The sequence below is a fragment of the Galleria mellonella genome, unplaced genomic scaffold, assembly GCF_026898425.1.
Source record: "Galleria mellonella isolate WM207_F2 unplaced genomic scaffold, CSIRO_AGI_GalMel_v1 utg803, whole genome shotgun sequence".
Lineage (NCBI taxonomy): Eukaryota > Metazoa > Arthropoda > Insecta > Lepidoptera > Pyralidae > Galleria > Galleria mellonella.
This window is the reverse complement of record NW_026442160.1, coordinates 110,432-136,814: the sequence shown is the minus strand read 5'-3', so window position 1 is coordinate 136,814 and position 26,383 is coordinate 110,432. Positions and strand designations below refer to the sequence as shown.

The 26,383-nt window shown below is 33.6% G+C and overlaps 2 protein-coding genes across 2 annotated transcripts in view; both read left to right on the top strand.

Annotated features, from left to right (window-relative positions):
* Window positions 1–26,383, top strand: part of LOC113522757 (uncharacterized) — a 216,739-nt gene that overhangs the window by 137,440 nt on the left and 52,916 nt on the right. The gene's annotated exons all lie outside the window — the stretch shown is intronic.
* LOC128202240 (uncharacterized) lies at window positions 5,339–6,258 on the top strand. The gene has a single exon (XM_052901827.1). It carries the CDS (start codon window positions 5,448–5,450, stop codon window positions 6,207–6,209), a length of 762 nt encoding a protein of 253 aa, XP_052757787.1. The 5' UTR covers window positions 5,339–5,447; the 3' UTR covers window positions 6,210–6,258.

The window sequence follows — 26,383 nt, the reverse complement described above, 5'->3', positions numbered from 1 at the left end:
TGCGAAATTGCCTTCGAAATTGAGCACTTTGAGCGGTGCCGAGATAAGCTTTAATGAAATCAAATAATTGACTATCGGAAGGTCATCGACCCCAGTTGGACCTCTAAAAACAAAATTACGGAATCTCAGTACTTATTGTGCCAACAAAATACAGGTTTGCGGTTAAGATGAGAGCGTCCGTCTCTGTTTTATATTAATATCAATCGTTATGTACATACGAGTAGGTACTTGTTGTTTCCAGTGGCTTTGTCCGCAGTTAGCGATAAGGCCGCCCATTGTTTTCTCAGTGTAATCTTTTGTTGTAATTGTTTGTATTTATAATAAGTTTACTGTTGTAATTTTTTTTTGAAGAAACAATAAACAGTATCTGTCTCCATAACCACAATATATATAGGAACTACCACTGAATTGCCATTTTAAAATTAATATATGTATAACGTTAGCTCTCATACGTTTCCGTTTCTGAGGGTTTAAAGTATGCATCCGCATCATGTAATTTCACTGCCATATCCTACTTTTCAAATCGAAACATAGTCATAATACAAGCAGTATTTTTTTGCAATAGAAATAAAGTTTTATTAAATTATCATCCTTTAAAAAAAATCTCACACATAACACATTTGTGGAAGCTCTCCCTCTGGTAATACTGTTCTTTTAAACACGAGCTAAGAAATATCAGATATTAATACAAAACTCTTGTTCATTTGAAAACGCAAGGTTTTTTTTTGTAATGGGTGCTATCGGTATACATTGGCGGGGTACCAGTGAGAGGTGATAGGTGAGGATGAAAAGACAGGTCAATTAGCCTATCATGACGAATTCAACGATAAATTAGTCACGATAGTTTCCAGGGTGAACCGCGTGGAGATCGACTTGATAAGGTACATTAATAGCAACGGGGACTAATCACCCCATTACTAACAATCCCTTCCCCCCAAAACGCAACTTCAATCAAAATGTAATCCAGCAACAGAACGTGTTTCTTAGTTCATATCTCGCGGAAGGCGGGTGCGATATTGAAGGCATGTAATTTTTTGCTACGTACATGAACTTCTATTATCCTTCAGTGCTATGCGCTTAAAGGAAGAAATGAATGGAGATATTATTAAAATATGAAAAAAAAACATTATATTTTGATGTACTACAAGAATTTTGAAATGGACAAGGTTTGAATCCATAACTTCTATATTACATTTCAATATGTTCATATAACTCGAAGAACCGTCAACTGATAAAGAGGAAGGATTTTTGAGTTGCGACCCCTTACAGGCAAATGTAGTGTAGAATGTCGAATATGGAGCGACGAACTCAAAGGCATTGTAGGGGGTTAGTGGATGCAGGTGGTTCAGGACCGTTCCTTACAGCAATCTATGCTCTCAGTAATGGACAGTTACCGGCTGATTTTGTATGGTATGGTACTATTTCAACCATGAAGCAGTTGTGTTTGCATGGCTGTGTTTCGGTTTGAAGGGTGGGCTATGACGTGAATTTACTGGATACAGAGGAATAACACCTGAGTCCTCAGGAATGGCAACGCATCATACGGGGGGTATCATGGGCGAATCAGTATACTGTGTTATGTCCATGGTACTGCTCATGTTTAGAAGCGACGGTTACCACTTTCCATCAAGTGGACCGTCGGCTTGTTTGCCATTCTGAGTCGTATAAAAAAAAATCTATTTGGGATGAAGGACATAGGATACTATTTATCCCGGCCAATCGATATATCGCGGTCACACGAAGACGCGGGTGGGTATAAACTAGTTTTAGTAGGTGTCAATAATTAATATCACGTTTATTCATGTATTTAACTTCGAGATTGCCCGTTATGGTTCGATCTCAACAGGAGCCCTTATTTATGAGCGCGATTCACGGCTGCGTCGCGAGCAGCACAGCGTGAGCAGCTGTTTATCGGTGCTCACTTGAGATAAATACTTTTTGCTCCTTAAAACAGAAAGAGTTTAATTAAGAAACTTTAAATGCAGTAATCGATTTCTGTTCATCGCAATTAATGTTTATCTCTTCGATATAAGATCTATTATCGATCGGTTAACACAATCAAGTGCGTTGACCTCGAGACGTGCTCAAAAACAATCCGCACGCACCTGTCATATTGTCTTGTTCGGTAAGATACTATCAGTTGTATTGTCACGTTCAATTGACATTTCAAATCTTGTTAATATTATAATTTTAAAGTAAATAATAAATGTGTATTATATTTTTGTTTTCCAAGAGTTTACAGTTTATGTTTTTATTTACTTATAATAATTTATCAAGTGTTGAGTTTCTTTACCTTTACTTGTGAGTTGTCATTTGTTTTTTTTTTTTTTTATAAAATCTGTTACTGTTTTTATTTTTATATAATCTATCTCTACTTATGAGGTTTTTCGAACTTCAAATGCATTTCGAATTCAAACATTTAATTTATATTATTAGTAGGATTAAATTTTGCTTCAATAATTGTCGTTTTATAATTAATTTGTATTAACAAAGTAAATACACATTTTTCATCTACCATCGTACGTTTTGTAACGTTCAAAACAATATCTCGCATTTGACCCATTTTACTCTTTCTAATATTTTTTTTTATAAAGTATTTAAAAAAAGAAAGCATTTTTCCTTTTATATGTAAGGTATTTAAAATATTAAATTTCGAAGGCAACTTTTCTGTAGTATTCAAAAAGGAAGCTTAACGCTTTTTCCTTCGACTGTACTATTACAAATATTGAATTTCGAATGCAACCATTCATGTTTGCCCACATGTCCCCGCGTGTTTGACAATGCTACCAACCTGTTGCGGCGACTTTGACTCCAAATACTCACTTGAGATTGTATTTGTCCACTGCATTTCAATACATTGAAATATAATTTGTACATTTATATAGTTTTAAATAGAGTATTGTGTAAATTAGAAGAGAAATACTGTTTATTCATTAAGTACATTCGAAAATTCAAAAAGTACTTGGCCTTCGGAGCAGGAATTTAGTAAAATTTTAAGGGCTAACCGAATCGAAAATGTTATTAAAATCGACTATACGCTATAGACATTACGAAATGTAACAGTAGTAATGCCCATGATACTCCTTTTGCGTTATATTTCTGAGTACTAAAAGGCTCTGTACCCATTGGGCGTTTTATACTTTCCATAGAACTTCACGATGTCGTACGATTTTACTCCCATGATACAATAGGAGATAAAAATCTATACATTTGGGCGTTTTTATATTTTTCCGTGAAACTTCACGATATCGTACGATTTTACCGTCACGATACAATGGGAGAGCAAAATGTATGCATTAGTACGAAGACGCTTTTAAGCATTCCGTACGATAACAACTTCCATAACTGTATTTCCGTAGCAGACCTAGGCTCTCAAAGATCATCGCGGCAATTTTGAGGGTGTATTATGTGTATGTGTATTTATGTGTGTATGCGTGTGTTTGTCTGCGCTGCTCTTCAGATTATAATTTTGGACGTGCACGTTTCACGACGATATCGTAGAACACCTGTAAGATCGTGGCGGCAACTGTGCGACTGTAGTGTATACGTATAAGAATATTAAATATGTGTGAATAACCCCATGTTCCTGGGTACCTGTCCACATTACTTCCTACTCACCTATAGAAATTCTTCAAAAATTTTATGAGAAAATTAAATGCGCATATTTTTTATGAGCAAACTCGGAACCGATTTTTTAACATTTAGATTTCGAAATTGGAATGTCACTGGAATATCAGACACTCGGACATCGTACACTCAGACATTCGGACACTAGTCACTTGGATACAGAATACTTGGACACTGGATTTTTTTTAAAACAAACTTATAAGGTTTTTAAGGCCACAAATTATGTCTTAATCATTTATTATAATTTAATTCAAATTTAGTTTGTATGATTTGACTAACTAATATGCAGGCAGCTTAAATAAAAGCTTGGAATAATAAAAAAATTTCGAAGCCAATTTCTTAAATTAGACTACAAAGGAATTTCATTTCACGATAACTTGGATATCCACAGTGAAGTATAAAAGCGTTCGATTGCATTATATATTGTGCACATGAAAGTATAAAACGCATATTTCCAGTAATTTCACTGCTTTCATACTTCATACATACATTCTTCATACATGATAAGTTTGCGGACAAGTGAATCGTACACGGGTTCGTATTGCACTGTTTTATTAAATGACAAGTCTCAAGGTCGTGGTTTACGTAGCCACACACGTATACGTATAGCTATGAGTACATACACAACAATGCCGAAATATAACTATACAAGCACAGATGCTTGGCACACACATGAGTGGGCAGGGAGGCAGGAGATTTATAACCATGGTGGCAATATTAAGAATAGCTTTCTGGAAAGTCCCATAGGAACAGTAGATAAGAAATTCGCATGAGTAAAACAGAAGGAAACTACTAGTATATATGTATAGACTATACACAATCGTTACTAATATTATAAATGTGAACGTGAGTTTGTTTGTTTTTACTTTATAGCGCCTTAACGGCTTAACCAGTCACTATCAAATTTGGTATACACATACCATATGGAAGCGGGAAGACAGAAAAGAGCATATTCCTTTTTAAAAGGCCGCAGCATACCTGCAATGCCGTTAGTGTTGTGGGTGATCATGGGCGGCGGTAGTCACTTACCATCAGATGAGCCGCATGCTCGTTTGCCCCCCTGTTGTAAAAAAAGGAAGGCTTCTTTTCCCAATCACGCATACGAAGTCGCGGTTAAAAGCTAGTTATCTATCTAAAAAGTGAATCGTTATGTTTGTTGCTAAATACAAATGTTGAAACAATTTTCTTAATTTAACAAATCTCATTTAATAATTTTTCGAATAAATATTTCAAAACATAATAGGATGCAGGGGGCTTAACACTGTTTTTATGGTAGTTTATGGCGGAGGCCTATGTTTAGCAGTGGACAGTTAATAGCTGATATGATGATGATGATGATTCATTTGAAGTTTGAGGAATATTCTTATAAAGAGAAAAAATTGAAAACATATCTTGGAAAAATATAAAAACCCCTGATTTGTTTTTTTTACCAATATAAAATTTTAACTTTAGAACGACATCTGTCCAGTCAGTTTGTTAAAAATATATTTAGCTACCCATATTCGTGATTAGCTATAGAAATTGAAATGTATTTTCAACAAATAATAAACAACGAACTCCCCTAAATAAAACGAACAAAATTTATTTTAAATACCTCCGATAAAATTCCAATCATTTAAATTTATTTTCGAAAATTAATTTTGAAAAAGTTAACTAGGTCCGTAATATTTTAATTATTTATATAGTTTAATTTTATCTATTCTATGTTTTAAACAAGGAATTGTGTAATTTACTAGCTCTGTAACACTTTGGATTATTAATTCCCTAAATACTCTCACTTTCAAAAAGAAAAGAAAAGAAGAAAGCTTGATACTATTAATATGGATCTGTATGCAAAATTGAGTTCTAACATGGAGGCCATTGTTGACTTATTTAACTCGCGGATGGAGCAAATGGAGCGAAATATTCAGGAGCAGCAAACATCCAAACCCTCGCAGCCAAATCTCGAAACCTTGACACGTGAGTTCTATGATTTTAAGCAGCTTATTTGGAAATCAGTTGCAATGTTGAAAAACCAAATGGAGCTTATGCTGATAAGTCTGGACCGTCATGAAATGTCCTCTAGAAGAAAGGTCTTATTATTGCATGGTATTCCCGAAAATACAGATGAAGATGCTAAAACTTTGGTTACAAAAGTCTTCACGGAACAATTAAAAATGACGTCAGATTGTATCACTAATATATCTGTTGTTCATCGGCTTGGTTTTGGGCAAACTAAAGCAAGGCCTATATTGGTGCGTTTTATGAGTTATGCTATCCGTAGTCAAGTTTGGAAAAGTAAGACTCTTTTAAAGGGGACGCAGGTCACGATGTCTGAATTCTTGACAAAATCAAGGTATGACACATTTAAGGCAGCCAGAGCACATTTTGGAATTAAGAACTGTTGGACTTCTGATGGCAAAATCGTAATATTATTATCTAATAAGACGCGTCGCAAGATCGAACAAATGAGTGAGTTTCGTCTGTTAAGTACACAGTATCCAACAAAAGAAATAAACACGAAAGCCGCGGCGGCCCCGATGAAGTCGGCTAGGGGAGCTTTGGCCTTCACCAGACGTCAAGTTGCACGTAGGGATATGTAAGATACCGTTTTTGTGGAATTTTATACTATAGTAGTGTTCCTGCCTTGTGTGCAGTTATGAGCAGTATTTTTTTTTTTTTTTTTATTTACCTTCATTAAATTCTGGATTGGTGAGGGTGGGTGGAGAATAAAATAATAAATAAACTTGTTTTCTTAGAAATAAAAAGAGAATGTATAAGGGGTAGTTACATTTTGTTTTGAAGTGTGAAGTTATATTTTGTCTCCTAGTTTGCATTTAGGTTATTTTACAGTTGTTAATTTTAAACTTTTAAAATATCTCTATAGTTAATCAAATACATATGTCGGCAAAATACCCTAATATTGGGGTGAACGCCACAAAAAAAGAAAAAAAAAAAATACATATGTCAATTCAGTGTAACACTGTCACTTAGCAAGCAACTGATGTATTGTTTAAGAGTTAACTCTCTTTTAAGTAAGACTAAGTGATCTATCTGTGCAACCATCTGCTAACATCAACGATCAAATGAATACTTAGATAGTATTAAAAACTTTATATGTTAATGTGTGTGCGTGTGTGTGTATATATGCATGTGTATGTATGTATGTATGTATATGTGCAGTATGTGTATGTGCAGCATGTGTATGTGCAGTATGTGTATGTGCAGTATGTGTGTGCGTGTGAGTGTGCGTGTGTGTGTGTGTGTGTGTGTTATGTTTATTACCTCTGTCTGAAATTAAAATATTACTAGATATTAAAAAGATATATGTAAGTAACTTGCATAATATAAAATTTTCGATTATGATATTCTGTTAGTATGAATGGTTGCACAGTTTTATTCGTAGTAACTTATGCTTGGATTGTGTTTATTATTGTTATTCATATACTGTTGTCAATCATCCAAATAAAATCAGTCATTTTTATTCATAGATTTAGAATGCGTGCACAGCTATTTTTTTTTACTTAGTTATTTTTGTTTCTCGCTTTCTGTCAATTATTTACTTCTTACATATCATCCACATGATTCTATTTCTGATAAATCCATTACGACACACACACACACACACACACACACACACACACACACACACACACACACACACACACACACACACACACACACACACACACACACACACACACACACTTTCTTATGTAAATATTAATAGTTATAACATGTATCGTCTATTCCAGAGGATAGACATTTGTAATTGTATTTCTTTTTTTTTTTGAGGTTTTTTCCAGTTCTACCCAATAGTGTTGCAGAGCTGGGTCTGTGACTTTGTGAATTTGAATTATTGAGTCAGTGTAGTCCTTATAATATATTTTGTTACCAATAATTTATATTTATATATATAATATTTATCTTATTATAATTTATTTTATTTTAGTATGAATACGTCCTTAAACTTTAGTGATAGTTTTTTCGGCAGTTCTTCCGATGAATTTCATAGTGCAGTGAGTGATGATGATGCTGATCCTGATATGTTACTTAAAGATAAACTACAGTCTGCCTTTGCCTCCCATAAAAAGTTCTTAAAGATTGCTCACATTAATGCGCAGAGTGTATTAGCTCATTATTCAGATTTATATTCCACTTTTTCAGACCAGCAGGTTGACGCAATTCTTGTATCGGAATCTTGGCTTAAACCGTCTTTTTCATCAACTTTGTGTTCTCTGCCAGGTTATCATCTTTTACGCAATGATCGTGTTGGCGCTGGTGGGGGTGGTGTTGCGATATTTTTGCGTGCTAATATCCCTTACAGAATAATTAGTCAATCTGACTCAGTATATAGTGCTTCAGCGGAGTATCTTTTTCAGGAATTGTGTATCCATCATTCGAAAATCTTACTTGGCGTATATTATAGTCCATCTCTTCGTGTGGACTACTTCCAGTCTTTTGAGGCTCTTCTGGAATCACTTTGTCCCATATACAATGAAACTATTATTCTTGGTGATTTTAACACCTGCTTACTCAAAAATGACTCACGTTCTTTAAGATTGTGCTCTATTGCTTCCTCTCTTAATCTTCATCTCCTTCCACTTCAACCTACACACTCGCCTCCAAACAGTGCGCCTACACTTCTCGACCTCATGATTGTATCAGATCCTGATAAAAATTCGTATGCCTAAGCCGAGAGTAAAATTTCTTGAGCTTCGAAATTTTAGGGAAATTGATTCGGAGAAATTACGGAGTGATTTTGGCAGGATTGATTGGTTCATACTTTATGATTTAAATACTATTGATGAAAAAGTCACATATCTTAATCAAACGTTAAATAATCTGTTCGATAAACATGCTCCTATCCGAAAAGTTAGAGTGAAGCATCTACCGGCCCCGTGGTTGTCACAAAACATACGCAATATAATGGCAAAACGTGATCAGGCTAAACGTAGGTATAAAAAGAATCACTCCATCGAAAATTTAAATAAATATAAGAGGTTGCGAAACCGAAGTAATCGAATGTGCAGAGATGCTAAGAGACGCTACTTTCATGAATCAGCTGAAAGTCTTAAGCCAGCTCAACTCTGGAAACTCCTAAGAACACAAGGGATTGGTAAATGTTTAAACTCGTGTCCAGTTAATTTAGATAGCAACGCATTGAATAGTCATTTTTCGACGCCTCCGGTAATTATGGAGGACCATATTAAAAAGACTACTCTTGGAGAACTCAAAAACTTGCCTAAACCCAATTGTAAACCATTTTCTTTCCTAGCTATTACTACGTGTGATATTAAAAAATCAATCTTGTCAATTACTTCCAAAGCAGTTGGTGATGACAAAATCTGTATTCAGATGCTTCGTCTTCTCTTAGATGAGCTTGCACCGATTCTTTCTCACATCTTAAATTATTCTCTGGAAACAGGTTCGTTTCCTGCTGCCTGGAAAAAAGCCTACGTTATTCCGCTTCCCAAAACCAACAATCCCACGTACCTTTCCGAGTATCGTCCTATTTCTATCTTACCTGTTCTATCTAAAGTACTTGAAAATCTAGTTTATGATCAATTGTCATCTTACCTTTTTAAAAATAAACTCCTTACTCCTTTTCAGTCTGGGTTTCGTACAGCTCACAGTACTGTCACTGCACTACTAAAAGTTACTGAGGATATTCGTCTTGCTAAGGATAGGAAACAGCTATGTATTCTCACTTTACTCGACTTTAGTAGTGCCTTTAATTCAATAGATTTTGATATCCTTCTCGGTATCCTTGACTCACTTAATATATCTCCACTGGTAATAGCATGGTTTAATTCTTATCTTGTGGGGCGTATGCAGTGTGTTCGGTCGGATGAAACCAGCTCCGACTGGTGTGGTCTTGTTGCCGGCGTTCCACAGGGTGGCGTCCTGTCACCACTTCTATTTTCTATTTTCATTAATTCCTTGGCAGGACGTTTTTCATCCTACTTCCATCTATACGCAGATGACTTGCAGCTGTACAGTTTTTTTGACATTTGTGATATCGGTACTGCTATAGACTTGATTAATCATGATCTGGTAAACATTTCAAGATGGGCAAATGCATATGGTCTATTAGTGAATCCAACAAAATCACAAGTTATTATTATCGGAAGCAGATACATGACAGATTTATTAGATCGTATGACTGTTCCACCTGTGGTGTATGAGGGGACAATAATATCATATACAAATATCGTTAAAAATCTGGGCGTACTTTTTGACAGAAATCTTTCCTGGACGTCTCACGTAAACCAGATAAGTAAAAAAGTACATGCGACTGTTCACTCACTCAGACGTCTACAAAATTTTCTACCTATTAAAACAAAGGTCAATTTAGCCCAAACATTATTATTTCCCCTTATGGATTATGCAGATGTATGTTTTCTTGACGCCACTTCAGAGTTATTTTCTAAAATTGACCGTCTACAAAATTTATGCATTCGTTTCGTTTATGGTTTGCGTAAGTTTGATCATGTCTCCAAATATCGAAAAGAATTGAAATGGTTACCTTCACGTTTTCGATTGAATGTCCATATACTGACGCTTCTTTACAATATCTTGCATAATCCCTCCATTCCTTGTTATCTCCGCGAGCGTTATGAATATTTATATTCAAGAGATAAACCACTTCGCCCTCAGACACGATTACTTCTAAGAACTCCACCACATCATACTCAGGCTTTTGGGAATTCCTTTACAGTTATATCCATTCGACTATGGAATAGTCTGCCATCCGAAATAAGGGAATCGGCAAGTATAGGCATGTTTAAGCGTCGTCTAAGAGAGCATTACTTATCACTATGCTGACGTATTATGTATATGTGTATGTATATTTATATATGTTTATATATATGTGTATATATATGTATGTGTATATGTATGTTTGTGTAAATATATGTGTATGTTTACAGGGTATTTTATGTAATTTATAATGTGTAGTTTGTATTATTCTTTGTGTATACATAACTTATGCGTTTATGCAATATATGCAGATCGTATGACTGCCTATTTTTATTTATAAAATAACACATTAACATGGAAAGGTTTTGCTGGAAGAAATCTCTTATTAGAGATAAGCTCGCCTTTGTACATTATGTTTATAATGAATTGTAATTACCAGTATGTTTTGTGTACAATAAAGAATAAAGAATAACATGAAGTATTTACCCATATTACCAAATTATGTTAACAATTTTGTTTATTACGTAATTGGATAGCGGGAATTCTAATGAATTTTCATCAATCAAAAAAGATATAGTGACCGCACCTTCACTATTGATTTGTGAAGGATTATAGATGAAAAATAAAATCATTTCAGTTAAACCTACCGTAAGCACCAGTCTCTCACAAAATTGGTCTTCATATCAAATTGTACCTCAAGTTGTCACTTTATACTATCTTTTGTGAAGAGAAAATAAACCATTCATTCATTTCAGTTAGACCATGTACATTTTACCAGGAATTACCAATTTTTGGGGAGAACTTTTCTAAATTAAAATTGAGAAAAAAAAAACAAAAAAAAATATACATTGAACAAAACAAAGCATTCAAATAACTCTACAAAGTCGCCCTGTGGTAATTTATTGGTTACTAATAGTTCCGTCCTTTCACAGTTTTCAGTTTAATTTTCCCGCAAAATGGTCGCCGGGTTATGTAAATTTGTTCCTTTACAACTAGTTTCAAACAAATGTATGTTTGCTATATTGATCGTGGGACAATTATTAGTCGGTCCAGGATTGGATGTTGACTTTACTAGTTGATATTGTTACATGAACTGTAATATATTACTGGTATTATTAAAAAAGTTCTAATGTTTGTTAAATATGTTTAGTTCGCCGTGTGGTTCTGGCATAGAATAGGCCATCCCTTCCTTTCCCGTGGGTGTCATAAGAGTCGATTATGGGAGGGCGAGGAATGGGTAATAGCGTCCATCTTGAAACATCTCTAAAAGCCTAACTGCGGTTGCCAACCCGCCTGCCAAATATTTTAAATATAAATTTATTTAATATAATTTATACCGTATAAATTATATTAAATAAGTTCAAATGTACTTGGCACACTATAAAATATTTTAAATTTCGAACAATTTAAAAAGAAATCATATCACTATTGCAATAAAAGAGAATGGAAGAAAGCCGTCGCGAGTTTCCATCACTATCTAGATTTGTGATATGGCATTTTTCTCACAAACTGATTACAAACACACTCAGCCCTTTGTGTAGCGATGATGTAACTCTATCATTTCCGATAGTATTGTTGTATGTTAATCATTTGAATATAATGATTCGTTGATAGAAATGTCTGATAATGTTTGTAGGTTATTGGTATACACTAATTATCATATGGCATTGTTGTTCGATATTGTTTGATTTGTTTATGATATGTAATACCATTATACGATGCGTTAAAGGTTCCTATATGTATAAATATATTTTATATAATATGTATATTTTGTTTACATAAGGAATGTGGGAACCTAATTCTAATGCATTATAATGAATATACAATATTTTGACCCATATTTTGTCATATTTAATACTCCTTAAATATCTACTAGCTATTAATGCCGATTTTTTTACTATTATACAATCTATGAAAAGCATTTTATAGCACGTTCAAATTAATAACAAGGGAATGTGACATTGTACATTAAAGATTGTGTCCCATCTTTAATGTACATACAAATACATTTTTTTTATTTTAGAACTAAACTTTTTTCATTTCTTCAAGGTCGCCAATGCACACGTAATGCCCCTGTTATTGCAGGTGTTTATAGGCTATGGTAACCGATTACCATCACGCCGTATGCTTGTTAACCATACTCGCGTACGTTTACGTTTACGTGGTACATCTATAACTAATTTACATATTAGCATCGTAGAAAATTGCTTGAAATTTTCATATGACGTGGTATGATGTCATAACAATTAAACATAAGAAATGTCTATGGTTACACAATTGAAATTACCCGCACAAAAGTTTATTCATTCAAGTAACACTGATTATTGTCTCAGTCCGTAAATTGGCATTGTAGAAATATGAAAGAAGATTACGGAGACTCTGTCTTGTTAGACAAAGGATTTAGAAAAAAATATTACAGAGGCTCAGGCTCTATCGCTTTTTCCTTTATCTATCCCATTGTAGAGACATTGTTACTATTATCTGCATTACAGTAAATTAGGCTGTATGACTTTGTTCCTTTACCTTCTCTTATTGCAGATAATTTATTAAAACCTGTACCTAGTAACTAATTCCTTTGCCAATAAACAATTTAGTTATAAATTTAGTACTTAATATGAATATTGTTTTTAATTTAAATAATTGGTATTATTAAATATCTTTGACCAGTAATGAAAAAAAAAATGTTACGTCCTTTTTTTATTATTTGCTACAGTACAATTTATTGATGTTCATATTATTTTAAAATTTAAATGGAATTCCAATAGAATGGCACAAATACATGTCATTTTATAATAAATTGGTGGAATTAGACCATTGACTTCTAGATAGAGGTTTGTGTTCATAAAATCTATTAGAATGAAGTGTAATTGAGAGAAATGGAAAAATAAAAAAGGGGTATTGCAGATTTGCCTCAATGTCGATCGCAAGGGTGTGTCGAGGGAATGAATAATTGTTTTTTGAGTAGTCGCAGTCCTAATGTAGAGAGACGTAACCTGTCAATTTGAAAGAGGGTGTTTAAATTACGTACTTATTCAAGCATAGATATACAGTAAATAGATTTATACAATCTAGATAGAGTATTGCTACAAACGCTTCAACAATACCTATGTAGAATACTACCTATCTATGAAGGGCTATTGATCTATGTATGTATGTATTTACCTATGTATTCATCATTCATTACGTAAATTAATCATTTACGTATTCATTCATGCATTGATGTACAAAAACGTAAATAATATCTAATAACATTTTACTAAAATATTCACGTGTTTTATTACAAATACTTTGCAAAAAACATATTAACCTTTTTATTCTTTTTAATGTAATAACTACTTAACTTTAATTTACGTGTATTTGATCGAAAAATCTCGATTAGTTTCGGAATCAATTCGTGATCCTTAGTCATGAGCGACTGTGACGCGAGCATGAGCCTGACTGCTTTTGTTTATTATACTTGTGCGAGTGAATGGCCGCTTAAAGTTAAACGATTAAATAGATTATAATATTACACTTAAACGATTCTTTAGTGTGTGTGTAAAATGGAATAGTAAAATATTTTAAGTATTTAATTATAAAATTAAAAATGGCGTTTTTGTTACTCTATGTTACATCTAGAAGTATAATAATCTAGATAGTGTTTTGTTACAAACGCTTCGACAAAACAGCTTTTTTTACCACTGAGTACTACGCGAGCGTTGCCGACCCTGAAGAAACCTCTTTACCCTATCTTTTTTTGAAGAACCCCATGCTGTAGTCTCTTGGGAAAACCTCGGCAGGGAGATCATTCCATAACCGGAGAGTTTGTGGGAGATAACATCCCTAAAACCGCGTAAATACGCGACCGTTTAAGCTGTAGGGTATGTTTTTACTAGCCTGTATTTAATTTTCTTTAATACATTTTTCTGTTTAATATCTGGAATTGATTTTTTTAATCATTCGCTAGCGTTCATTTTATGTAACTTTAGACAATCATCATATTAGCCTTTAACATTATTTTAGTATTATACATATAAACCTTCCTCTTGAATCACTCTATCTATTAAAGAAAACCGCTTCAAAATCCATTGCGTTTTGCAGTTTTGAAGATTTAAGCATACATATGGACGGACAGACAGCGACAGCGACTTTGTTTTATACTATGTAGTGATTGTATTATAGGCATGGGTAATATGGATACCGATCCGATATCTATATATTGGGTTTCTTTGGACATTGATGTCTGTCCACTGCTGAACATAGGCCTTCCCTCTGGGGGTTTCGTCAGAAGTTGCCACGCTTGGCAGGCGAATTGGCAAACGCAGTTAGGCTTTGGAGATATTTTAAGAGGGACACTACTGCTCATCCCTCGGCCTCCCTTAGTCGTCTCTTACGACACCCACGGGATAGGAAGGGGTGGCCTATTCTATGCCGGGATCTCATACAGCAATTTAACTTTAGACAATACACTACTGGTATTCTTTAAGTGGTGCAAAAAAAGTGAATTGTTCTAGAAAGGTATACTTCATACGTATTTATCATAGAGATCCGCATCAGTGTATCTCGGACACAATCACAACACAGTCAAAGGCACAGCTAGTTTTAAATTGAAGCCAATTTATTTTGCCCGCTTTCCGTTTAGCTCACTTGATTTCGCAAATCCGAGAAAATATATATATATATATATATATATATATATATATATATATATATATATATATATATATATATATATATATATATATATATATATAATGTACCATTAACGTCGTTTAAGGTCATAGACACCATTAACGATAAAAAGGCAATTATTTCTTCGTTAAGTAAAGGCATCGTTATTGCTTCTATAAGTAACATCTATACTTATAATAAATCTGTAGAGAGGTCAATTCTGTACATGAAATATATTTCCAAAATAACTATCAGGGGCTGATTAGTGATCGATACTGATGCCAAAAATGAAATCAGTAAAATTTTTGTCTGTCTGTCTGTATGTTCGTTATAGAAATAAAAACTACTCGACGAATTTTAACGAAACTTGGTACAATTATTCTTTATACTCCTGGGCAGGTTATAGTAAGTATACTTTTCATTAAGCTACTATCAATAGGAACAGAGCAGTGAAGGAAAATGTTGGGAAAACGGGAGAAGTTACTCCATTTTTAAGCTTCCGTCGCGTGTGCAGCCTTAATGGCCACTTTTTAAAATGTAAATATATCCACCCGTGTGACGCCGGGACAGGCCGCTAGTTTATAAATAAAATCCGTGAAGGACCGTATCTAGGCCCTTCTCTTTACAATGTGTACGGTGCCGTCGAGCGGTCACGACTGTAGTGACTAGAAACTACGAAACAAATGTAATTCCAGGTTGCCCCAATAAATCAGTGTGTTTTCTCGGATTTGCGAAATCAAGTGAGCTAAACGGAAAGCGGGCAAAATAAATTGGCTTCAATTTAAAACTAGCTGCGCCTTTGACTGTGTTGTGATTGTGTCCGAGATACACTGATGCGGATTTCTATGATAAATACGTATGAAGTATACCTTTCTAGAACAATTCACTTTTTTTGCACCACTTAAAGAATACCAGTAGTGTATTGTTAAAAAATTGCGTCCCGGCATAGAATAGTTCTTATTGGGTCTCGTAAGAGACGACTACAGAGGCCGAGGGATGACAAAAAATATCTCCAAAGCTGCGTTTGCATTTTTGGCATCAGTATGTTCAGCAGTGGACAGACATCAATCCAAAGAAACCCAATATATAGATATCGTTATCCATATTACCCATGCCTATAATATATTCACTACATAGTATAAAACAAAGTCGCTGTCGCTCTCTCCATATGTATGCTTATCTAAAACTGCAAAACGCAATGGATTACTTATAGATAGCAATATATGTATAATACAAAATAATGTTAAAGGCTAATATTGATTGTCTAAAGTTAAAATGAACGCTAGCGAATGATTAAAAAAATCAATTCCAGATATTAAACAGAAAAATGTATTAAAGATTAAATACAGGCTAGTATATATATATATATATATATATATATATATATATATATATATATATATATATATATATATATATATATATATATATATATATATATAATATATAATAAGTTTACTATTGTAATCTTATGGAGGAAACAATAAAGAGTATCTATCTACTTTATAGTGAATCAGCCGACTTAAAAAGGTTCTCCAATCGGCTTTTTGTTTGTTACCCTGTAATTCCGACATTTCAATATTTATCCGAAAATTCGATATTTATCTGAAAGGATAGGTATATATGTATACTTTCAGATCCCGTAGAAAGTTTATCAAAATTGACTCAGTAATTTAATTTTTAAATCAAAATAAACTGGCTGTGGCATAAGTGATGTCGGTGTTAATTTTTTGTCAAACAATATTTAAATTATTTTAACCTTTCATGTTGTTTATACATTATCGTCATGTCAACCGTTAACTGTCCACTGCTGAATATAAGCCTCAATTCACGGTCTAAAAAGACCCTTTGTGGGCGATATTATGGACTGTATATTGATGTGTATGATGTAATCCCAGACTGAATTATAATTATTTATCTCTTCCTATAAATTATATTTATTACATTGAATTAATTTATTATATTACAAGTACTTAGTAAGTAACCCTGCGGAGAGAGGCCCTGGTGACCTGTAATACAGATATTCTTATACCTATCTCAGGCACCAGTCTCTCACAAATATATTTATAATTTGATTACTTTAATATAAGCATGTCTCATTGTATCTCACTGTGATAAATTGTGAAGAGAAAATAAATCTATTTATTATTAAAAAAAAAAATCAAACAATGGGTTTAAAAGGAAAATAACTATAATAAAGAAAACCACGAAAGATAGACTACGACAGCAAAGAGCAAAAGTGACAATTGTAGAAACAAAAGTATAAAAATACAATAAAAATAAAAACCTTTAAAAATAACTAAGGAGTTCGCAACACCCTTATTTTATTTTTATTTATTAAAGAAAAACCAACAACTGGAAAATTTCATAATAAAAAAAAAGACTGTAAAGACAAAAAGTCAATTACAGATTTTCACAAATAGATTATTTTACTAATATAATAAAACGGTAACTAGACGAAGAATGTACGTGGAAGATATTAAAGAAAAAAATATATGAGAGGTCTTAATAAAAGCGATAGAAGCTGGAAATATATTTCTTTTTTAATTTTGTCTGTTTATCAGATAAGAGGCTGCTTTTCCTTTTAAATATCGCAATCGTAAAAAGTATCAAAGAAGATGTATATTTTAAAAAAGTTTGATAAAGATGATTAATTTTTGAAAAACAGTAAGTTATTATGGTAATGTTTATTTTCTTTAATTAACAGTTACTTGGCAACCGGAACCTAATTATGTGTGGGACAGAAATACCATTCGGATTACTTTTATAAGGTCTTTTCAGGACTCCGTACCTCCAAAACAAAAAACTGAACCGTTATAGGACCGCTTCGTTATCCGTCCGTCCGTCTGTCATGACCCTTTTTCTTAGGGACGCGTGGAGGCATCAAGTTGAAATTAATATCATATACTCGGGTCTGAAATCTCTTAAAGCAGTAAAAAAATCATGCTTCTAAATCGACGCAGTCAAAAGATATATAGCCATTTATATTCTATGTATTTATATCACATATTGTGACATTCGCAAAGGGAATAAAAACCTATATTTACTGTTGATCTAGAATCATGAAGTTTGGCAAGAAATAATCCCATATAGCCTATAATCCCATATATTATATATTCATAAGTAAAGGAAAAAAAAAACTCAAAAATCGTAAATGCGTACTTATTTCACAAAAAAAAAAATTGATGACACGAGTCCGACTCGCTCTTGACCGGCTTTTTTTTTTGCTAAAATTCAAGCATTGGATAACGCGTTACTACATTACTAAGTCTACGGATTTACTACATTTCATTAATTTTATTGTTAAACACAATAGATTATTTAGAAACCGATTGTAAATGCCACGTGGGTGTGTATTGGTTTATATTATGTGCAGAGCTTCCCAACTTTCCGTTTGATGGGCTGCAAATTCGGTTAAAATTGTGATTGGACGGTTCGCTTCAAATAAAAAAGTGGCTTTAATAGTATATAATAAAGTCGCTTTTTATTTGAAATAAACACACATACACATGTCGATTAGTGACGAAATATTTTATAAACATGCTAGCTTTTACCCGCCAAATTGTCTGCGTGTTTGGAATGTTTATAGACCGGGATAATAAACCAATGTCCTTCTTCCAAATAGTAGGTACGTATATGGTATACCTAATTCAAAATTTAAAAGGGATTTGGTTAATTACTTTCAGATGCTAAGAAATTGCAGTCAAAGTCTCTTTCCCTTATTATTAAGGATTGAAAGTATTTGAAAGTAAAACGCGGGACAGTAAATTTTGATTCGCAATAAGCAGTTGTGGAGTTGTGTAGTAAAAACTCCACAAAAAAAAATGGTAACAAAATTAATACGAGACTATACGATTGCGCGTTCTAAATTCAATAAGCAAAATTTAATTAAATTTACTGATGATTTTTATCATCATCATCACCATCATTATCATTATATTAGCCGTTAACTGGCCACTGCTGTACATAGATCGTAGATCGCCATAAGGAACAGTCCTGAGCCGCCTCTATCCACCGACTGCCTGTAATGCATTTTAGGTTATTCTACTATGTAGAACGTCCCCCCATCTAGTGCGGACACGTTCTACATAGTGATTGCCTGTAAGGGGTCATCATTCAGGATTCTTTTTTCCCCATCAGTTATTGCGTTGGTTCTTTGTACTATATGACCAGCTCATTGCCATTGCAGCTTAATTAGCTTGCTCGCGATTTATATAATAATAACATATTGTTAATCTCGATTGTATTGCAGCCCGCATGTTAACCGCACCTGGTTTTATATTGTTTTAATGCGCCGACGCGTAACGAAAAGGCCTCGCTAGAGAACCAATTAATTCAGATTCAGAGAAACCTACGCGTTACTACGTACTGTTAAGGTGAAAACGTAATGGTGTCTATTGTTTTTATTACAAACTTAAATTATAATGTATTGGGCACCTTGAAAAAATACAATTTATTAATAGACTAGCTGATATTCTCGACTTTAGTCGTGTAAATATCGTATACTCGTAAAACTCCCAAATCGGTTTTTAACACACGAAGTTATGAAGTCGGTTAAAAAGACTTGTTATTTTAAAGTTTTATTTCACAAAAAGCTAAGTCAGCTTAAGCTTAAGACTTCCATATGATAAAATTGGTACAGTGCCTGGTAGCACGGAGCAGATGTAAGCTAATTTCTATAGAAAAAAACATCACCACAATTGACGTATATAATCGCGTAAGATATATACAAAAAGTATAGCCGAATATAGAATCTTCTCCCTTTAGTATTCATCTAAAAATATTTGCCCTTCGTAGGTAAATTGCAATAATTGGGAATTTGTTATTTTTAATCCCAATTTAATCTCAGTATCCAATTATCTGGTAAGCGCTCCAAGCCCATGAATTGGATTAATCTGTTTCGAAGATTTTCGAAGTTTGTTTATTTTTCATTGACCCAATGTTTGAAGCAGGGTTGCCAGATACGTTACTTGGTTTTTACCTAAATGTCAAATATTTTTTCTTCAAATCGATAAGATTTTTTTCATTTTTACCCAATTAGAAATTTCTACCAGTTTTCACTATATTTACCCATGTAACCATTATTATTATTATTATTTCAGCCATTAACTGTCCACTGCTGGATATAAGCCTTTCCCATAAGGGGAGTTTTGCTTGTAGTTGCCACATTTGACAGGCGGGTTGGCAACCGCAGTTAGATCTTTCAGGATGCTTTAAGAGGGACGCTGCTGCCCATCCCTCGCCCTCCCTTAGTTGTCTCCTACGACACCAACAATGTAACCATTACGCTGACAAAAAAACTACCACTCTTTTTTACATTTGACTACGTTGCAATCTTGTGTATCATATATATAACATCATATAATGACGGTAGCTCGTAAATATTGTTTTTACTTCAATCGTCACATACCGAATATTGTTTTAGCACGCAATAAACAAGTCATACCGCGACCGTCTTTGTTCTATTTCCTACATTACATATCTGTTGGTATATTTTATTGTATTTATATAGTTATTTTATACATGCAGTAATGTTTCAATCACAAAAAAAAATACACTATCGTACAATTTACAAACACCAATACCAAAAATGTAGAAAAAAAAATTGGCCAAATTTCTTCACGTTCATTTTGTTTTTCCCCAAAAACTACGTTTCTTCAAAATTTCTCCAACATTAAAATTTTTACCTAAAACTGCGGAAAAATATCCAATCTGGCAACACTGGTTGGTAATTCACCAATTTGTTTATTATATCATTTTCATGCTTGTTATCCGTGTAATCTTTGATAGGTGAAGATGGGCCTATCTATGGTACTGATACTGGTATAATGATTTCGGAGAAAAACTTATTGGGGACGTTACTTAAAGCATAGATAAGGATAAAAAGCTAAAACCTTGAGAATATAAAACTCTTACATAATATATGAACAAGTGTATTTTTTTGTTACCTCTTGTATGTACGTTTGTTACTGGCTTATTGGGAGGGAATGGGGATTGTTAGTAAAGGGTTCTAACAGCCCTATTGCTAGCAATATTTCTTATCAGGTTGACCTCCACGCTGTTTTCTTTGGTAACCATCCTGGTTAATTCCTGTCGAATTCTTCTCGATGGGCCGACTGGACTGCCTTCTTCCTCATTTATCATCTATCACTGGTGTCTCGCCAGCATATATTAGGGTGTTTTCGGGGTTGGTAATGCCCACGTAAGGGACTGGAAGGGGTTATTAGTAATAGAGACTCAGGGCCCTATTGCTAGCCATACACCCATTCAGGTCGACCTCCACATGGTCCCCCCTGGAAATCATCGTGCTGAATTCCAGGTATATTCATCATGGTGAGCTAACTGACTGTCTTTTCATCCTTATCCATCACCCCTCACTGGTGTCTCGCTTCGCCGTTAGGGGAGGCGGGGCTTACCATATCATTGTCATCCATTAAAAAAAACGTGCTTTTAACACCCAGATGTTGCAGACGTCGATAGGCTACAGTGACCGTTTACTATCAGATGGGCAGTGTGCTTGTTTACTACCTTTGTCGTATAAAAAAAAAAAAAACTAGTAATAAATAAAGACAAGGAGTAAAAATCAGGCTTTAATTAATAATAATAATGATCTTTATTTGCTTAAACACGGTAAAGTCTAAGATGTTACATTAGTAAAACATTCGTGCTTAGCTAACAACGTGTATGCAAAATTAATTTAAAATTAAAAACTAACTTTTTTTTTTTGTCTTTTACATCATTTACATTCAGCCAAGTATACGTTCTCTTTTTAAATAAATTCACATTTAACAATTTTAATTCATTCGGTATTTTTTTTTTTGCACACAGAGCTAAATAACTTTTTTCATATTTAGCTAGGCGGGGAATGTCATCCAATACGAGTCTATTGGGGGAAAGGGATTGTTGACAATGGTGTTTGACAGCCCCATTGCCAGCAATATGCCCTAATAGGTCGACCTCCATGTGGTTCCCCCTGGAAACCATCGTGAACAATTCTTGTTGAATTCGTAACGATGGGCTAACTGACCTGCTTCATCCTCACTTATCATCCTTCACTGGTGCCTCGCCGGTGTATTCCGATAGCGCGGGTGGGGTTACCATTCCATTATCACCCATTAAAAAAAATACGAGTCTATTAGGATTATGTCGATTTCGTGGACATATATCAGTAACTTTTTTAAATAAATATTTATTGCTGTGTTGCAAACATATTAATTGTATAGGTATGTTAGTGGAACTTAATTAACAAATCAAAGGTTGAAAACAAATTATAGAAAATCGTTTACGCCCAAACACACCTGATTTTCCTCGATGGTAACCCGGGAGACATGTGACAAATTGGATATTAAAAGGAATCCGTGTCGACATTGTACGGATAATGACTTTCAAACATTCGAAACTCAGAGTCGCGTAAATTGAGTTAATTTGTTATAATATTTGTAGACATATTTATAGATTTAATTTATTAATCAGTATTTTTTTTATGCAACTTGGAATGGCAAACAAGCTGATGGCCTACCTGATGGAAAGTGGTAACCGTCCATCCATACCATGGACATAACAGAGTATACTGTTTCGCCTATGATACCCCCCATGCGTTGTCATTTCTGAGGACTCCGGTGTTATTCCTCTGTACCCTGTAAATTCACGCCATATCCCACCCTTCAAACCGAAACACAGACATGCAAACACAATTGCTTTACGGTTGAAACAAAAAATGGAACAGAGGTACCTAGGCAAACGACTTTTGTACAAAGTCTCTCTCTGGTAAATTATAGAATAAAAAAAAAAAAATGTAATAATATGTTTCATTCACTGATTAGTAGGATATTTATATTTCACCAATTAAATCACAACATTAATAGACTAGGATAACCGTTTGCCATCAGGTTGGCCGTATGCTTGTTGCCAACTCTGTGACATTAAAAAAATATTTTACTAGCTTTTACCCGCGACTTCAACCGCGTGACCGAGATAAAAAGTAGCGTATATACTTCTCCATCCCATATAGCACGTGTATACCAAATTTCATAGTGATTGGTTAAGCTGTTAAAGCGCTATAAGGTAACAAACAGACAAATACATTTATTATTAAAGACTAGCTGACCTGGTAAACTTATCTATTACACAGATATATCTAGTTCAAAAGTTATGAAGGAACAGATGAACATACATGTATATTTACCGGTGAAACTCATAACCCTCTTTTTTACTTCGCCAGGTAAAAACTATCCTATCTCTCAAGTAGAAGCAAACAATACACATATGTAAAGTTTCATTAAAATGGGTTTTTATATAATAAAATGAAAGTCATTTTAAGTGATAATAAATAATTACATATTTATACTTTATTTTAAGGTGGCTTCCCAAAGGAGAAGATTCTTAATGCAGCCATATTTTTTGTAAATTACGCGATATCTTATAAAACAATGGTGATAATTCTTTCTGCGATCGAGCGTGTACTTGTGTTGGACCCACATTTATTTCGAGACGTTCGAACTTTTTCTTTGCCGTGCAAAGAACTATTTATTGCAGTAGAAAATCATAATACAAGTCTAGATTCATGATTTCGTGTTCTAAATTCAAACATTTTAAATATATTGTCTTTGAAAAATTCCATTGTTTATGAGTGCGTTTTGTTCATTTTAAAATAAAAATAACGATATTCCGTTATTCTTATTTTAAAATGAATAAACGTTATTCTTATTTTAAAATAGCAAATTATAACTGGCCATTGATAATTTTGTCAAGTTTAAATCGCTATTTTTTACGAAGCAGTATTACTTATACATTTAGAAATACCATAACTTAAGATAAAGTTAACTGATGTTCCATAAATCCATCTACCCTCGGTGCGGAGAACCAGAGTGTCTGGTTTCCCGGGTATCGAACCCGTCGCCGTGACCGACAATACACTGTTCTGGTCACGATGTCTATTTTGCTGTGTGGTGTGAGTTACAAGCTTTTCACTTTTTTTCCACACAACGATTTCAGATTCACGATAAACGTTCTAAATTGGAATGTATTTTTTGTATCTTATGCGAGGTCTTCGTAAACTAAACCTATTGTCATAATTCTGTTTTTGATCTTAATCATTTGAATTTAGAAAATGGAATCGTGTATCTATATTTATAAGTAAAATCTTACAATTTTTTTTACAACCAGGGGGCAAACGAACATGCGGCTCACCTGGTGGTAAGTGACTACCGCCGTCCATAATCACCCACAACACTAACGGCATTGCAGGTGTGCTGCCGGCCTTTTAAAAAGGAATATGCTCTTTTCTTGAAGGTTATGTTGTTGTATCGGTTTGGAAATACTGCTGCTGGAAGTTGATTCCAAAGAGTGGTTGTGCGTGGAAGAAAGTGCCTATTGGCAAAATAATCGAAAATGCAAATATAAGTATGTATATTAGGAACAGGTAAACCCCAAGCGGATTGTATTTCTATCTTTATTTTATTTGTAGCATGTGTGCATGCTCTAAATAAAAAAAAGGTAGTTTTTTTAAAAGAAAGTTTTAGAAAAGAAAAAGAAAAGCTTTAATCGTCTCAAAATTAATAAAAGTAGTATGTATATAAAGTACACATTATAGATTAAAAAAAAAATTGTCAACGATATAATCAGATAAGCGTGATAGATATGTTACATACATATTAGATACTATAGCTACAAAAATGAGATAATTTGGGAACCTCTGTATTTTTTGGAAGTGACTTAAAAATACAGGTAAACAGCTACAGCTTCTATATTGTACCACCCTACAAGTTGCCAACATTAGATCTAGCACCACGGTGTCAGTAAATAAAGGCGAGCAAAGATCAATATTGAACATTAGATATTTATATCATTGTCGATCACTATCTAATCATCAATGTATTGTCTACTCTACGTTTGAGATAATAAGAGTGAATTTAATAATTGAGTATCGTCAGATAAAGTTGTCTAGTGGAACGAATTAATCTTATGGATTGTCTAAGTAAAGATAATATGGTGTTTAGATACTTAAACTTATAAGTAGCTATTAAGGGAGTAAATTTAGTTATTATTATCTAAAATATGTATATACTAAATATCATGTTTTTTATCTCTATAGCGAAGATACAAAATATTCTGATTTTAGAAATCGTTGCTACTTTTTAAAGTTTGAAATAAAATTAATAAAATATATAATAGAAAAAAATGTAATAAATAAAATCTTATTTTACCCTCCCTTTTGGTATTTTATTTATCTTTCATATATTCTTCTTTTCTTCGTATATAAAGTTTGGCCATATGCAGAATTTATAATAATGTTTCCCATCCTAACTTACTTAAGTTTGGCTGTTAATTTTATTCAGTTAAAAAAATAATTACGCTCAGTTATAAAAAATTGAATTTCTCACATAAACGCATATATCTGTTACAAAGTAACACTATCGGTGTGAGATCACACATTATTATTAATCATTGATCAGTTTACAATACATTTTCACACGGTTTTGCGTATAAATCACTTTAACTGCGAAGTTCGCCTGTGGAAACTCGGTTAAATTCGTTCCCATCGGTTATTGAATTATCTGATCCACTTTACATTTTGATATGTTCTATTTATGTCAAATGGCTCGAGATTTCTTTTTTATGTTAATGGGATTGGCAAACAACCTTATGGGTGGTTTGATGAGAAGTGACAGTGGTCATCGACAGACATCAATAACACTGTAGATATCATAATTAGAGGTAGGTGATATAACAATTGGCATATGGTCCCGGCATAGAATGGGCCACCCTTCCTTTGCTTTTTTTCATGAGGCCGTAAAAAAGTTATATCTGTGTAAAAAAAAAAAGCTGGAGAAATATAGACAACATGTTGATGTAGTTAGCTTTGCAAAGGGAATATTAAACTGAGATGCCCGTGGGTGTCGAAAGAGGCGACTAAGAGAGCTTATGGTGGAGGGATGGGCAGCAGCGTCCTTCTTAAAACATCTGTAAAAGCCTAACTGCGGTTGCCATCCAGTTTGCCAGTGGCAACTACTGGCAAAACTCCCCTTATGTTCAACAGTAGACAGTTAAGGGCTGAAATAATAAATAATTAAAAAAATATAACGATATCTATATATTTTAATTAAAATATTTATATACTGGTCCAATAACAAATATATTGAAAGTTTGTTGTCCAAAAAATAATATTGGATGGCAGATATTTAACATATACGAAAATGAATATCCAACTGATATGGGCGATATCGAAATGGGTGATGACCTTTTTTCGTCTCAATGTTCCGAGGAACCCAATATATAGATATCGGATCGGTATCCATATTACCCATTTTATTATATTATTGCCGGTTGTCATTAGAAGTATAAAATCCATTGATGCTTTCAAACGACAAGTGAAAGATTATTTTCTCTATCTGATTGTTTCTTCATTTCAAAAATTGGCATTATT

Bases quoted from the DNA above. Each gene is read 5' to 3' on its own strand.
- LOC128202240 (XM_052901827.1), top strand. From the start codon at position 5,448: ATGGATCTGTATGCAAAATTGAGTTCTAACATGGAGGCCATTGTTGAC.